The sequence below is a fragment of the Hemibagrus wyckioides genome, linkage group LG22 (assembly GCF_019097595.1).
Source record: "Hemibagrus wyckioides isolate EC202008001 linkage group LG22, SWU_Hwy_1.0, whole genome shotgun sequence".
NCBI classification, from domain to species: domain Eukaryota; kingdom Metazoa; phylum Chordata; class Actinopteri; order Siluriformes; family Bagridae; genus Hemibagrus; species Hemibagrus wyckioides.
Window position 1 is genome coordinate 5127281 of NC_080731.1, and position 17426 is coordinate 5144706.

Sequence of the window (17426 nt, forward strand, 5' to 3'; positions counted from 1 at the left end):
AAAGTATAAGATTGAATCGAAGGAAAGTATATATGTGGGAAAAACCTCACACGTATCATATGTAGAAGTACGCGTGTAAACAAAATGATGCTTTTGTGTAGCTTTTATGTTTTGATTCATAAATGTATAAATCAGGCCAATTTTAGAGCTTTTTGTAGCTATTCGATTCTATTTCTGTTTCCTTTACTAGGGAAGAAGAGCAATCAAATCCGTGTTAATGAATGAATGAATAAATAAATAATAAAATAAAAAACAAACCATAAAAAAATCATCTGAAATTAAATTAATTAATCTTTTTAAAAAAAAGTTTCTGAAATAAAATTAAACTATTAAAAATATCTAATAAAATAAAATAAAATAAAATAAAATTATTGCTGGCCAGAAGAAATTAAGAGTTTTAGGCTTTTAGTTTCTAAAGGGCCAAAAAACTATACCAATTATTTCCCCCATTTTAATAATTCAGTTCACTTCAGAGGCTAAATTCAGTATAAAACCTTAAAGTAAATCTTTATTTAATAACCTGTAACAAACAATCAAAAACTCAGGGCATGTCCTGAATCTGATACTGAATCTAAAATACATCCAACTTCAGATAAAGTTCAATCTAAAGTCTGCAATAAAAAGTAATAAAACAAATCAATATATAAACAGTGGAGGAAAAAAGATATATAAGAAAATATATAAAAGTAGTGTCAGTGCATTGAGTTGTCTTATTTCATGTCCTTTCCTTGTCTATGAATTTCCTGCCCTGTCTCCCGTCACACAGACAGCAGCTGATCCAATCGCTGCATTTATACCTTTACGAGTCTGCAGTTGAACTTTGTATTATGAGCAACATAAACCAATTACAGCCTGAAAAGGCAGTTCTGCACTTCTGCTTTCTCTGGGTTCCGCTCGTACCTTTATCACCGACCTGCTCGTGTTTCGGCTGCTGCCGGTTTTTGGATGGCGATCAGATCCTTAAAGCAGGAAGGAACTTTCCAACTCTGGAACGAGTCTGGAAACAAAAAAAAAAGGGAAAAATGTATTTTAAACACAGTCGCCTTTGTCTAAATAGGAGCACAAATACAGGATGACAGGAAAAGATGAACATGCAGTGATGTTCCTGAAAGGTTCTTCTCCTTCTTAAAGGGAACCATCTTGTAGAGTTTTAGAAAGAACCTTTAAGGTTTTGCACGAAGAAATTCTCAGTGATTCTTATTAGCATTAGCTGAAGTACCTGAAGTTCCTCAGACACAGCTTTAAATGATCTGTACTTCACCTCAGTTTCGATTTCGCTTGAGGTTTTCCTCACCCCGCTTCGAAACAAATGAGGGACTCAACAATCCACATATTTTTAAAAGCCATGAGGTGATCTGTGGTCAGGAAAATGTGCTTAAGGAAACTCCTTAAACCTTAACAAACCTCAACTCTAACAGCTGTAACAACAAGAACTGGGAATTTCCTCATCCCTTGATATATATTTATTTGTAAGTCAACTGACTCATATCTTGTCTCGTGGTTTGCTGCTAATACTCTAAAATGCTAGCACCTAAGAGGTCACAAACAACAACAACAACAGCAAAACACACAGAAAGTGACCTAGTATATTCCTTTATAGACATAAACAACAGCTGGATTTCGCTAGTTTGTGCTAGTTAGAATAGCTAGCTTGTAGATTCATCATGCTAGCTAGAGTTTAGCAGCAGGATTAGCGAGTAACGGGTGTTAGTTAACTAGATGATTTCTTGACAGATTTCACTGTAATTCTTCCTTGACTTTTATTAAGGAAATGTTTGATGTTTTTAACCCAGATAAACAAAGTTAGCAGCTCAGCACATTTTCTGAATGCTAGGAACTAGGATCTTTTGGTACTGAGATTGTTGTGGGTTTTTTAACTCTAATGTTTATGCAGGGTAAATTAAACCATTTCCTGAATATGAAACTTAGTCTAAATGCAAACATTTGAACATCAGTGCAGGAGAAGATCATTTTCAGGAACCTTATAGTCTAAGCTTCTTAAAACCGTCTCTGTTAGCTGGCAGAGGTTTGTGAGTGTACACACATTTACCTGAGTGAGGAATCTGTGTAATGTAATCTACATTAACTGCGTAGCCGCTCGTAGCTCAAATATGTTTGGTCTTTCATTAGTTAGTATCGCTGTCCATATTTGCCTATAGCTCGTGTATATAAACTAGCTTCGAGTCGCTTCTTGCGTCTCTTTGTTCTGTTTGTTCCTTCATCCTTGACCTGCTCATGTTTCGCCCTGCGGAGGCTCCAGCCGGATTCGAATCTAGACCTATCTTATTTCAGCTTTTAAAAAGCCCTTATTGTCCTCTACGATGATATTCATCACTACAGCCGAACAGAACGGCTCTTGTGGAAGGCCGCGCTTAAGGATTACGGCGTGCTTCGCTTATTAAAACACCTGATGATGAGAGGAGGAGACGGGATGGGCTGGGCTGGGTCTGTGTATCAGCAGGGTCTGGGGAGGGACAGATTAAAGCAGCATCAGTTGGATTGAGACTTTCTGAGATGTACAGAGCGAGGAAGGAAGCAGGAGTGACGATGGTGCTTTTGACCACTAAGATTGTCCAGAGAGCGTCACTCTTTGTAGCGTTCGGCGGCCTCATCACCACCTTCATCACCACGTTTTTGCCGCTTTGGAAGACGATGAACTCGGAGCTGAACGAGATGGAGAACTGGTACGAAGGTCTGTGGCATAGCTGCATCTTCACTGAGGAAGTGGGTCTCCATTGCAAAGCCTTTGAGTCTCTCCTCGCTCTGCCTCCAGTCACACTCGCCTCCAGGATACTCATGTGTGTATCCATCACGACCGGGTTCCTCGGTGTGTCCGCGGCGTTTTTTGGACTCGACGGCGTCGAGATCGGGCCCGGCCGTGATAGAATAAAAAGAGGACTCCTCATCGCCGGTGGTGTGTTGATCTGGGTGTCAGGAATCACCACCCTGGCTCCAGTTTCGCTGATCGCGTACGTGATGGTGGTGGAGTTCTGGGACGAGGGTCTGCCTGACGTGATGCCGCGCTGGGAGTATGGCGAGGCCATGTTCTCTGCCTGGTTCTCCGGACTTCTCCTGGTCATCGGTGGATCGTTCCTTTTCGTCGCAGTGTGCATGAGGGACCGTGAAGCCGAGCAGCAAAGGGAAATCTTCTCACCTACTCATGAACTTCAACCAAGGACTCAGCACTACCTCAAGACAGAGGTCTTATAGATTTATTTCTCGTTCCACACCGTACAGTATGACAGAACCATGAATTAATTATTGAATGACTGAATGGTTCGTTAGTATGTGTTTGTTGTTTTGTTGGTGCTCATTAAATGTGAGAAAACTATAACTGCTTTCAGAGACGTTTCATTTGGAAAAGTCTGGCAGAGTTTTATTTATATTTTAGCTCTTTTCAAGAATCTGTTCACTCATTTACATGTTCTTCGGCTTTGTTACGACTTCAGTTGAAAGAAAAGAAAGGGAAAAGATCCAATTGTTTTAATGTCTAATGAGATCAAGTGGAAATGTGAATAGGTGAGAGGATAAAAAACTGTCCAAAGGACACCAAAGACACTGAAAGCCATGGGTGGGTGGGCAAAGGTGGGCCTACAAGTTATTCAAAAATATTAAACCGAGCATTTATTTGCTTATTTGTGACACCCACATCACTCAACACCACTCTTACACAAACAATCCCATTGTATTAACAGCTTCTGGTAATTAGGTTACCTTATAAATGACAGCGATGCTTAAATCAGACACAACGATACCACACAATCCATCATGTTTTGTAGGGTTTAAAATAATGGGACAGTCAGAAATACACTAATGGTGAATTTGGCTGCACTACAAAATAACATCACGTAAAAAAAAAACAACCCAACAAAAGGAGCTCAGAGAAAAGCAGCAGCGTTGTGTGAATGACATGCTGATATCTTTCTGTTAATCTGTGGATGGCCGGATGGAAAGTCAACTGAGTTTCAGGACGTCTAGTGTTCAGAGGTGAGCGAGGACAAGTGAAGCACAGGTGTGCATTTGCTTTACAATTAGACCGTAATCCCAGCATTGGTCTGAAAGTAGGACACTCGGTAGGCTGAAAGCGCAGTATTGAAGCAGCTGGACAGGTGTGTGTAACTGTAGCTGCTTCTAAGTGTTTGAAGTCCATTAACGGAAAAAAGAAACCACCCGTCTAACTACCCGGTCCAGGTGGTAGACCTGCACTGGTCAGTTCGCTTTGATGCTATATATCTTATAAAAAACAAACAGAATAATCACTTCAATACACAGATCAGGCATAACATTATGACCACCTGCCTAATATTGTGGTGGTCCCCCTTTTGCTGCCAAAACAGCCAACTTCTTCACCAATTTGATCAACAGTAGCTCGTCTATTGGATCGGATCACACGGGACAGCCTTCGCTCCCCACGTGCATCAATGACCCTTGGCCTCCCATGACCCTGTCGCCGGTTCACCACTGTTCCTTCCTTGGACCACTTTTGATAGATACTGACCACTGCAGGCCGGGAACACCCCACAAGAGCTGCAGTTTTGGAGATGCTCTGATCCAGTGGTCTAGCCATGACAATTTGGCCCTTCGTCAAACTCGCTCAAATCCTTACACTTGTCTGCTTCTAACACATCAACTTTGAGGACAAAATGTTGACTTGCTGCCTAATATATCCCACCCACTAACAGGTGCCATGATGAGGAGATCATCAGTGTTATTCACTTCACCTGTCACTGCTCATAATGTTATGCCTGATCGGTGTAGAAACAATACCATACAATAAACAGCTGATTTCTCTCACACCCACAGAGCTGCTGTAATACACAACAAATCAACACCAGACTTTAACAGTGCTGTAGAATAACACGTGTTCGTCTGAAGCGTTATAAACCGAACCAGCAGCCACCAATCAGCGTAAGCGCACTGATTCAAAAGCTATGAATTATTTTCGTTTATTGGTCAGCTTGGCTGGAGAGAGCGCTCCATCACAGGGGGTCGACATTAACATTCAGCCTGGCTGCTGAAGCTGATGCATTATTCAACAGCGCGCGTGTCTCTCTTCTACTATTTGTTTATGGCCCTTATGGCTTGCCATGGCGGCGTGATTGTAATGTAGCATTATGGGCCTTCGCGTGATTGAATTGTACTAAATGACATCCGTCAGGAAGAAATGTGTTTGTTCTTCTGTCCTTGAGGTTCCAATCAGTGTGCCTTCCTCATCATCTTTATGTGCTGGATCCCATTAAAGCAGCACCATGCAGTTCCCGTTATGGTCACTAGAGGGACATGACATGCTTTAGATAAGAAGTAAAAATATATTTTTTGGAATTTTTACAAAATATCTAGGTAGCTTGTTTGTACTTTTATGCCCTTGTTGTTTATAAGATGCAGTGAAAATGTTAAAACTGTATATAATATTAAAGGAATCTTCATAAGCCAATTATTCAGAATAGTGCATAAGATTATGAAGCGTTTATTCGGTATATAAAACTTAAAAACCGTGTATTGACTTCTTATACACTTCAGTCTCTTGTGCAGTCTGGTGCTGGACACTCCCTGACCATGTTTACACCATTAAAATGCTTCATATCGCTTAATACAGTCTCATTAGAAATTCTAGGCTCTGTGAATATCCGATTTATAAACAGCCCAAAGAGCTAACGGCTAGCTTTCCTTTCTCACCGGTCAACACGAGTGGGATTTCAGTATCCAAGCAGTCCAGTGTTTTTCAAACGTTATAGCTTCAGGGTTTTGTTCACAATGACCGAACTCAAAACATATGCTAAACATCACAGTGTACTTCTCTGTCATTGTAGCTCAGAGAGTTAGCTAGCCTAGCGTGCGAATTCTGTGGTAGCATTTCATAACCTGTGAGCTTTCTGAATCAGTTCACATTTAACACAGATTCTAAATGTTTCTTTTATATTCTACCACAGCATTTCTTCTCACCACACAATAGTTTTAAAGTTATTTCGGGAACGTAATGTCCATTTGTATTTATAGTTACTGTTGTGGAACGTCCACGAAACTAGCTAATCACTAAGAACAGCTCACTATCTCTTTCCCTTGGAGATAAATCACAGCTGTTGCACACGCAGAAAAAAAAGATCGAAATCTGTTTTTATCTTTTTATTTAATGCTAAACAAAAGCTGAAGATTATAATGAATTTGGAATATATCTGTAATGTTGTTCACTTAGTTGGGGATTTATATTTACTCCAACCTGGCAACCCGTCTGTTCAGTTCGGGTCGATGTGCCAGGTTTGTGTTATCATCACTCAAAAGAAAAGCAGCTGTATGTTGTTCTTGACCCGTGTGAGGGTCATTTGTCTGAACCAGCATGGCCACCAGTGCAGATGGATCATGTGATGGTGCGTCCTGACCCTGCCACACCTGGTCTAACGACTTTTACCACATCACGGGGAAGGACAACCACGTTATCAGCGCGAAAAGATCTAAGAAGATCATCGACCACAAACAAACACTCACAAACACACGCACACACACTTTTCTTTTCTCTCAATTTTAGCAGACTATTGTATGGTCATTCTCCTCATGAAGACCTACTCAGACCCAAACAGGACACTTTTTTCCCATCAGGCCACTCACTGTCATTTTGATGACATCAGCACAAGTGTTATATATCATATATCTATCTGTCTGTCTCTCTCTCTCTATCTACTTGCTTCATAATTGTTGTCGCCCTTTAGAAAATCAATCAATCTATCTATCTATCTATCTATCTATCTATCTATCTATCTATCTATCTATCTATCTATCTATCTATCTATCTATCTCTGCAGTATATATATAATTGTATCCTGTATATATGAAGCACTGTAGTTTACAGCAATGTACTTTAGTAATAAATGCGAATGGAGGTATGTGGTATCCTTAGACAGAGAGAGAGAGAGAGAGAGAGAGAGAGAGAGAGAGTGATAGAGTGAGCGATAGACAGAGAGCATAAATTGACTGAGATAAAACAGAGAGCTGAACAAGCGAGGGAGGGAGGGAGGGATGGAGGGAGGTGGTGAGAAAAGGGAAAGAGAGCAGAGTGGACTGGAGGGAAGGGGAGGGGAAAAAGTGGAGCTCTGGGAGAATTCATGCTGTGTTAGCATCCCCCGAGCAACTCCATCAATACCGCATACAGCTGAACTGCTGGCAAAAGACCTGCAACTGCAGCTAGAGAGAGAGAGAGAGAGAGAGAGAGAGAGAAGGCGAATGGAGTGAGAAGGTGTGTGAGTGTGTGTTTTGTGTTTAAAGCTTTGAAGGAATCAGCACCAGTGGAAGAGAATAAAGAATAGGAGAGAGCAAGTGAGCACTTCTTACTCTGCTGTATTACTACAGCTGTGTGAGTGTGAGAGAGGGAGAGAGAGAGAGAGTGAGAGAGAGAGAGAGAGAGAGCGGCTCGCTCTGGGACTGTGTGTGGATCCTGGGTTACTGCAGTAAAAAGCGGTGCAGGACGCAAACGCAGCACTCCAGAAGACTTCTCAGGAGCTTCAGGAGCCTGAAGAAGAGCTTGGTCTGGGTGCTAGAATGTTCTCCTGCTCCTCGGAAGTGTCCGTGCAGTGAGTGTGTGTGTGGACGCTGATCTGACCGCACCTGCTTCCTCCGGGCTTTAGGTGAGTCCCGCTCGCTCCTTCCTGTCTGGGGAAAGCCGGGGAGGGATAGTGCTTCGGGGCAGGGGTGGATGATGTGGTGAGAGAGGGTTAACGTGCACCAGGTGAAGTTTGAGGAGTGGATCGGTGTGTGGGAAGTGTGTGTGAGGAGTGTGTGTGAGGAGTGTGTGTGTGAGAAGTGTGTGAGGAGTGTGCTGTCACTCTGGAAACTTGGTGAATCTTTCGGGTGCTGAGAATATTGTTGTGTTTTAAGAATATCACAACCTGATGCAATGAGAATGATCTCTCTCTCTCTCTCTCTCTCTCTCTCTCTCACACACACACACACACACACTGCACTCCAAATTATTATTTGGTTGTTTTATAAATTTGCCTCCTCCATACTTTCAGAATCAGCAGTAGACAGAGAAAATGTGTGTTTTATTGCAGTCTGCAGGCACATGGTGTGTGTGTGTGTGTGTGTGTGTGTGCGCTTGCTAATGTGCTATAACCCTGCAGTGTACTACAGCTTAAACTCCGAATTCCACAACAAGATCAGCTCTGAACTCCAGTGCCCTTTATTCAGCGGCACTGACGTGTAGGATCACATACGTGTGCGCTCATTTACTGCCAAGAGCAGCGCTAATGAGCTCTCTTATGACATAAAGGTTTATTAGAAAAGAATAGGGAAACCCTGCATAGTTATATAATCATATACATCCAATTGTCCAAGAATTGTGTTCTATTATTTATCAAAAAATTCACTAAAAAAACTCTTTCGGGCTTTTCTTTGGCAGCAATACACAAGTGATATTTTCTAATGAATATTTCCATGGCCTTGATTTCAGCACACGCTTTACACACACCTGCCTGCTCCTCGTTTTCGACACACACACACACAGATTGATTTTCAAATCAGCCGTGTGTGTGTGTGGGTGTTGGTTTTCCCATGTGCTCCTGGGAGAAGCTCCAGCGGGATGTCCTGTTAAGAGACGCAGCTCCTCCCAGAGCAGATCGTTCTGTATCTGTTCAGATTATTTCATTACAGAGAGAACCGACTCCTTCAGCACTCTCTAACACATGCTTCTGACCTTCACTGATTTAATCACGGTCAAATTTTTTATTCAAAAAGAGCCTTAAACTAGTTACAGCTAGCTAGAAGAGATGCTAGTGTAACATCTAATGCTTTTTGGATTCTGATTATACTTCAGTGTATTTACTACAATTAGCATAATTGAATTTATTACACTTAATCAAAATGATCAGAACTGAGTCTCAGATCATCTCCGTCTCCCGCTTTTGGAACAAAGAATTAATTTTAGACCTGATTTTAATGTAGGGAAAAAGAGGGAAAAAACAGTAATGGAGGGAATTATAAAATAATAGGGTTTGGTATTTAGATCTTATACACTACCAAAGAAAGAACAAAATTCCTTCCTAAATGGTTCTTTGTCAGAGTTTTGAAGCACCATGGAACCTTTCCATTGCAAGTGGAAGGTGGTTTATTGTAGAAAAAGGTTTTTTAGACTGTAAAAAAATGTTCTTTATGGCACTAAGAGGAACCAGAGATTAAGCAGCATTTACTGAAAAGTTCTTTATCGAAGGGACCAACAATTTCTGAACACTTAAAAGGAATGCTTCTATATAGTACAATAAAACAGTTCCATCACTTGCTTTATATTCTCTATACTCTTAAAAATAAAGGGTCTTTGTCAGGTTCGATGAAGAAGCTTTAACGTCCATGGAACCTTTAGATTTCACGAAAATGCAACGAACAGAAAGAAAAAATTCCTTTTGGGTTCTTCTGGACTCTTCTTTATTTTTAAAAGTCTAGGTCTCGAGATGTTTTCTGTATTGCCTTCAAGTGACTGCTTGGCTTTTGTAGTTGGTCTCAGTCACAGGTTCTAGTCTCACTTTTGTGCAAGAATAATTCCTTTGTATTAAAGGAAATTCATCATAAGTTCTTCCGCTTGATGAACTAAAGGCTTATCCCCAGGGATTTGGTGGTTTTCCTTCTCGATCTTGACTCATCCTTGATCTCCCTTTTTATTCAGACTTGATCATGACTTGGCCTCAACCTCTTTTCGACCTGGTCTCAACACCTAAACACCTCAGGCTAGTCCCGGCTTCAGACTTGAATGGAGAATGGTGGTCTTGACTGCATTTCTACCTTTAATGATGAACAAATCACAAATGTTTCTTGGTTAATGGCTGTAACAGCTGGTATCTTAAGGAAGTTTTTTATCTTCAGCTTCTTAAAAGTTCTTAATACTTACAATCCCATCCCAAGTAACCTAAAGAAAATGGTTCAACTTATAACCATTAATGTTAGAATTTTAACCTAAGTGATCTTTGGACAGTTAAGGCTTCTTCGCTGCCTAAAGCGAAGAGTTCCGCATTGAACGTTTGAAGGTTCTCGAAGATGAACAAATTGCAATACCGATAGCTCATATAGAGATATACAATCTCAGGGTATTCCTGATAATGTCTACAATCATACACATGCCTATAATACTTAATACTTAAAGGGTTCTTAGCTTATTAGAAGAGTTCGTTCCACTTGGAGTCATATTTACTGGGGGGACACAATGAGGCGTAATGTTAAAGGATTACCCACAATCTTAAAAAATAATGGTTCGTAAATGGCTGTGTGGTTTCATGAAGACACTTTAACATCCATGGAGCATTTCCATTGCACAAAATGGTTCTTTAGACTATAAAAAGGCTTCTATGGCCTTGCTGAGAAAACCCCTTTTTGGTTCTTCCTGGCATCTTTATTTTTAAGAGTGCACAGAGATAAGAAAAGAGCCTTAAGCAATTTCTCCCCTAGAGCATTCAGAGGAAATGTAAAGGTACAACACAAGCGGGGACATGCTGTTATAGGAAAATATCCAACTGTGAAAGGTTTTCAATGAGAAGCGGAGTTACCACTGTTACCCCCCGTCAGTTATCAGCCCAAAGTTGATTGTTTTCTCGTAAACCCACACAGCAAGTGTTTTCCTTCTTTCATATCAGAGCAATTTGTCAAATTTTGCTTATTCAGCAAAACAGCATCCCCGAGTTTTTCCCTCAGCAACCTCTCTTTTATTCTCTTGACTTGCAGCTTGCCATGTTAGTAACTTCTCTGTCCTGAAGATCTGTCGGAAAACGAGAAGTCAGAACTGTCTGTAACAAAGCGCTGACATTGGAGACTCCATCCATAAATGGTGAATAAATTTCGTCCATTTAGGTACGATGTCACTATAAAAACTTCATATGCGCATTCATATAAATGTTAGACAGAGCTTTGGTATAATTCTCCTTGTGGTGTAAGTATTATAAAATGTTTGTTCGTAGACTTGTATAGTTATCTGTTCTGGCAGAACATTTGACATCCACGTAATTACAACCACGAGAGGACAAAGTTGTGTAATGAGCTGAGGCAATCTCAAAGAATTTCACAAGATTACATAAAAGTCGCCTAGAGAAAGGTGGACTCTAATCAGCTGTAGTAATTTCAGGTCAGATAGACAGTAGATACGTTGCCGGAATCTAACACGTTTTCCTTTGCTGAGATAACGCTTAGCCAAGTCTTTAGACTGTCATTCATCGAGCATCCGGGGAACGGGTCAAAGGAAGCCGCCTTATAAAGATCGATAATAAACTGCTAGCAGTAAAGCATCACTATCAGGGTCAATAGCGGTCGTGCCTGGAAGATTAATGCTCTCGTAGGTCTTTGTATGCAGATGTTCCGGGTTACAATCCTTGACGTGACGTCTTTGACATGCAGATGGTTCACGTATGGACAAAGCCCGTGCGGAGTGTGAAAGGTCGTTGAAGTCAGTGCTCTGTGGGTTTCTGTGGGGTAAACACACACACCAGGTATTCTGTAGCTCAGCCCCTATCTCTGTGTTGTGCAAGCAACGAAGATGCAATCTGCAAGAAAGGCCTTTGTTATGAGTGTCTTCTTCAAATCTCTGAGACAGAGCTAATGATTAAACGGAGACCATTTGTACCTGAGCTGGAAGGTGCGGGTGAAGTGCCGATGATCAACACGTCACTTTGACACTTTGACCAAGGCATAGGGGAACCGTGCAGGAACGTGAGCTTCTCACAACAAAGATATGGAAAATTCCAGGATATCTCACCCCTACCCTAACCCAGCGAAACCTAGCCTGGGGACAGCTGGCTTCAAATGTATGTTTGTATAAAGGCTCTTTTGGACTGATACTTGGTGACACCATGTCCTGCGGCAATTCTGATTCAATTCCTGTATGTACTTGAGGACCTGAGGAACCACATCTGTGATGGGATTTCATCCAGCCTTTGAACTCTTGGGTCAAACCACTCCAGCTAATTAAATACAACTGTGTATACACAAGTGTCAGAGAACGTGAGCACATCAGGCCTTGTGAGCCTGAAAGAGTGCTGTGGGAAAAGTTCAAAGTTCCTTGAAGGCACCTCAGGAGGAAGGGTGGAGAGTTGAGGAATCAGAGCCTAATGTAGATGACACTTGTGTTTCTTGGTGTTTCTGCTCTGGGTTAGTTTAAAAACACTGGGGCTCCTCAAACGTTCTATAGATGATTAAGGTCAAACCATAGATGCCTTGTTGTAGGGTTCTACTTATAAGGATCCCTCAAAGACTCTTTAATCTTTAAGAAGAAAGGCAGCAGGAAAACGTTCCTTTTCTACTTAGATGGATTGAAGCCCAGAGAGAGACAGAAATGATAAAATATGGTTCCAAGTCATGCTGAGCTCAGCACCTTGCTTTTATCTAAATTGGTTTGGACAGAAGAACATTACGGATGTCCTCTCTATGTCTTTAACTGTACTTGAAGATGATTTTCGTCTCTGTTTGATCGGATCTGGATCTCAGTCCTCTTGCACTGACTGCTGAAGCCTTGATATTTGATCTAGTAATCCTGACTGATTTGGGCTAGTGGTAGTAAACTAAACTGATTGGATTGGAAGCCACTTGAAGGACAGTGAAGCCACTCGGACGGATTATAGTTCCAAATTCATGCCATGAAACTTTACAAAACATAGGCCTTGGATGAAAATAAAATAAAAATAAATATAAACATAAAAAATAAAAAATAAAAAACAATAAAATAAAATAAAGGTTACTAATAATAAATATATTATATATTAAATATATATATATATATATATATATATATATATATATATATATATATATTAAATATATATATATATATATATATATATATATTAATTAAAAAAAGTGTGTTTATTAGCAGTGAATGACTGGGCTAGCTGTGAGTTCACATTATCTGAAGTAAAATATAAAGTGAAAAGTGCCAACAAACAATGTTAGTAAAACGGATAAATGCTCCAATCCTAGACCTAGTAACATGTTCACAGTTATCAATTATAGTAGATTTTGTAAACTAGCTTTAAAATCTATACAATAAAATACAAAATAGATATTAAGGGTTTGTTTGTCGTTCACTTGTAGATAGTTATCGTGTTATTGTGGATGAACCACATTGGAAAACTTAAGGTTGTCAGTATATTCAGCTCACACCCAGATATGTGGTGAAAGAAATGTGTAAACTCTTAAAGTGACTTGTGAGTATGATTCTGAAAGTACAAGTAAAATAAAGCCTCGAATCATACTTACTGGTGGTAAATTAGTCCGATCTTTCACTAAGGAGCCATATGAGAAACAGAAGGCTGACTAACGATAGCTTCATTCCTCATCTCTCAAATGTTAGCCAGCATCATAAGAACTCTGACAACACAAACAATAACAAACAAAATTCGGCTAAGGCAAGGCTAACCAACAACAGCTTCATTCCTCATCTCTCAAATGTTAGCTAGCATCATAAAAACGACCCACAAGCTAACTGAATGCCAATAGTTGTCACAGCGATGGTGTTAGGTCTCATTCTTTCATTGTTACACCACTGTGGACTGCTTTGAGATTTAGATTCATGCTAAAACGTCACCTTCTGACTGCACAAATGCTAAATGCACGAGATGAGCTGTAAAGCTGTTTCTAGACCATTAGCACTTTCTAAAACATTTAAACTACTTCATTCAATCTAGATTATTTTAACGGTTTAAAAACCTGTGTAATGAGGTTTAATGCTAAACTGTCTAGTTCTTGGATTTATACTGGATTCTTATTCTCGTTTAGACCATGTATCTCTCTCTGTCTTGAGCTAAACTCTAAGCAAACCTGTACTTATAAGCTAGCTTTGATTTGTTTATTTTTTGCTCCGATGTAGAGACTGGAAATGAAGCTTTAGGCTCTAAAGTGTTGATAACGCTGCTGACTGAGTTTACTGAGACTGCTCACCCAGGTATATTCCAACATAAAGCCATTGTGCAGTTAGTGAAGGCACTGATAAACTTTTCTAGCCATGTTTGTGGGGGCTCCTGGTGAGCAAGCCAATGAGATCTGAGAAGCCAACAAGAAATCTCCTTAAACTGTGGTATAGGCGTGGAATAAGATGATACATGCAGGAGAAACGTCACAAAAGGGGGTCACTAGCTCTAGCAACAAAGTCAATAAGCTGCGATGATTGATAGCTAATTCAAGGGCAAAACAAAACCTTTTGTTTTAAGCCACACCCACTTCAGGCTAAAATCCAAATTTGATCAATTTTTCTGTACTAAACAGATACAGGAACGACTGATGGTACTTTTATGTGATGTCTACTAACAGAAGATATTTAAGAAACGGAGGCATCAGTTGAACACAATAGAAATATTAGCCTTTAACTACCACAGGCATATGTTTACACACATTTTCTATTTCTAAGATATAGGATGATAATAAAAGGATATATAAGTCACTATCCTATTATATCACTGACACAAAACGTACTACGGTTGCGATGATGATGATGAGGATGAGGAAGAGCATGTATAAACAGACTCCCGGTTGCCATAGTGATGGTTATAAATCGTGCCGTCTCAGCAGTGGAAGCTTCCTTCTCTATAAAGCACAACCTACGCTTTGGGAATTTGTTTAGCTCTTTATAGTACAATGCTCGATTTGGGCAACCTTGCCAGGGATGTGTTCGAATATGCAAATAATCTTTTCCGCAGATAACCATTAATGAAGAGAAGAGAAGGATCACCAAACAAAGACAAAGAAGAAGAAAAAGAAGGAATATACGATGCCCTTTAAATCAAGTCACTAAATGCATATTATTTCTCAAAAAAACACTTTGACATGCTGTGTAGTGAAATGGGAATTTTTTATTTATAGGCAGTGTTAAATTTTTAGATGCCTCCAAACTTTAGCCGTGGGCTTGTTTCCGCTCCTGTGTGCTTCACTCTGCCTCATTAAGGAGCACTATTGTTCTTTCCACTCGCCATTTCCAGGACCTATGGGTGTGATGTGAATATCAAGTGGTCCTCTAAGGCAGAGCCCCTGAAAAGATGTTTTAACATTTAAAACCAATGCTTGTGCTCTAATAATTGCTGGACCTGTGCGAGTACAGATAAAGTGTTATCGAGTTTAGTATACTATGATTGTACATCATCTGGGTTATTATCACACACACACACACACAAAAATACAAATATCATTCTATTGGGATGTTTGGTCATGCATATACAAAGTCCGGTATGACACAGACACAGGTCCACATAGGCAACTATACACTGGTCAGGTATAACATTCTGAGCAGTGAGAGGTGAAGTGAATAACACTGATGATCTCCTCATCATGGCACCTGTTAGTGGGTGGGATATATTAGGCAGCAAGTGAACATTTTGTCCTCAAAGTTGATGTGTTAGAAGCAGGAAAAATGGACAAGCGTAAGGATTTGAGCGAGTTTGACAAGAACCAAATTGTGATGGCTAGACCACTGGATCAGAGCATCTCCAAAACTGCAGCTCTTGTGGGGTGTTCCCGGTCTGCAGTGGTCAGTATCTGTCAAAAGTGGTCCAAGGAAGGAACAGTGGTGAACAGGGTGACAGGGTCCAAGGGTCATTGATGCACGTGGGAAGAGAAGGCTGACCCGTGTGATCCGATCCAACAGACGAGCTACTGTTGCTCAAACTGCTGAAGTTAATGCTGGTTCTGATAGAAAGGGGTCCGAATACACAGTGCAGGACTGTGGGGCTGTTTTTGGCAACAAAAGGTGGACCAACACAATATTAGGCAGGCGGTCATAATGTTATGCCTGGGTGGTGTAAACCAGACATAAGCAGTTATAAAGGAATGCTTTGGACTGCAGTGATGTCAAGTGGAGTTAATCCTCATATTGAAAAATCAAAAGAAACAAAAACCAAGCCACTGAAGGTCAGTACATGGAAAGATCACAAAATGGCTCTCAAATCCAAGCTTACTCTGATTTAGAGTCAAAGAAAATATAGAAATTGTACCATTCTCATTACTGCACAAAACATATCATTTATACATTTACACCATGTTCATTTTCATTCATCTGGGGGTGGAGTCATCCTGGAAGAAGCCACACCCATCACTGAAAAGTCTCATCAAAGGATAAAGTTGAGAAATTTTGGACTGATTTGTAGAAACTCGTCCCTCTGCAGGGGAAAAAGTGATAGGATAAATAAATGCTGCCCACCCCACCCCCCCCTTTTAGCATACCAGGAACACTATTTATTAATTTGTCTTCTGTGTGTTTGTGACTATTTTATTGATTTTTATTCTAGATCCTTCTACTCATTAATCCATGGTTAAAGGAAGACAGGTTTTAAGTCTGTTTAAGGTGACTGGGTTATTACTTTCAGTGACATTTTATCAATGTGGACTACTCTGTATACGAATTAGCATCGGCTGTTTATTATTTATCATCAAGTTTAGTGTAAATCTGCTCCTTTTCATATTTTATTTAAGTTTTTTCTAATGAGCCCAAGTTCTAATACACCCACTACTCATTAAGCTCAAGCCTATTACATAGTACACTCATTAATCTTAAACCTATTACATAGTACACTCATTAATCTTAAACCTATTACATAGTACACTCATTAAGCTCAAGCCTATTACATAGTACACTCATTAATCTTAAACCTATTACATAGTACACTCATTAATCTTAAACCTATTACATAGTACACTCATTAATCTTAAACCTATTACATAGTACACTCATTAATCTTAAATCTATTACATAGTACACTCATTAAGCTTAAACCTATTACATAGTACACTCATGAAGCTCAAGCTTATTACATAGTACACTCATTAATCTTAAATCTATTACATAGTACACTCATTAAGCTTAAACCTATTACATAGTACACTCATTAAGCTCAAGCTTATTACATAGTACACTCATTAAGCTCAAGCTTATTACATAGTACACTCATTAATCTTAAACCTATTACATAGTACACTCATTAAGCTCAAGCTTATTACATAGTACACTCATTAATCTTAAACCTATTACATAGTACACTCATTAATCTTAAACCTATTACATAGTACACTCATTAATCTTAAATCTATTACATAGTACACTCATTAAGCTCAAGCTTATTACATAGTACACTCATTAATCTTAAACCTATTACATAGTACACTCATTAATCTTAAACCTATTACATAGTACACTCATTAATCTTAAATCTATTACATAGTACACTCATTAAGCTCAAGCTTATTACATAGTACACTCATTAATCTTAAACCTATTACATAGTACACTCATTAATCTTAAACCTATTACATAGTACACTCATTAAGCTTAAACCTATTACATAGTACACTCATTAAGCTTAAACCTATTACATAGTACACTCATTAAGCTCAAGCTTATTACATAGTACACTCATTAATCTTAAACCTATTACATAGTACACTCATTAATCTTAAACCTATTACATAGTACACTCATTAATCTT

General features: G+C 39.6%; 2 protein-coding genes across 4 annotated transcripts in view; both read left to right on the top strand.

Annotated features, from left to right (window-relative positions):
• The first annotated feature begins 2511 nt into the window (after positions 1-2511).
• cldn26 (claudin 26) lies at positions 2512-3248 on the top strand. Its single transcript, XM_058375660.1, has one exon. It carries the CDS (start codon positions 2515-2517, stop codon positions 3208-3210), a length of 696 nt encoding a protein of 231 aa, XP_058231643.1. The 5' UTR covers positions 2512-2514; the 3' UTR covers positions 3211-3248.
• Positions 3249-7094: 3846 nt separating this feature from the next.
• LOC131343051 (apoptosis-inducing factor 3) overlaps positions 7095-17426 on the top strand; it is a 34345-nt gene continuing 24013 nt past the window's right edge. For 2 of the 3 annotated variants that reach the window (XM_058374425.1, XM_058374426.1), the window contains exon 1: positions 7095-7616. The gene's annotated coding sequence lies outside the window, so the exon portion shown is untranslated. The remainder of the gene's footprint in view (positions 7617-17426) is intronic. The other variant, XM_058374427.1, reaches the window with a different exon arrangement.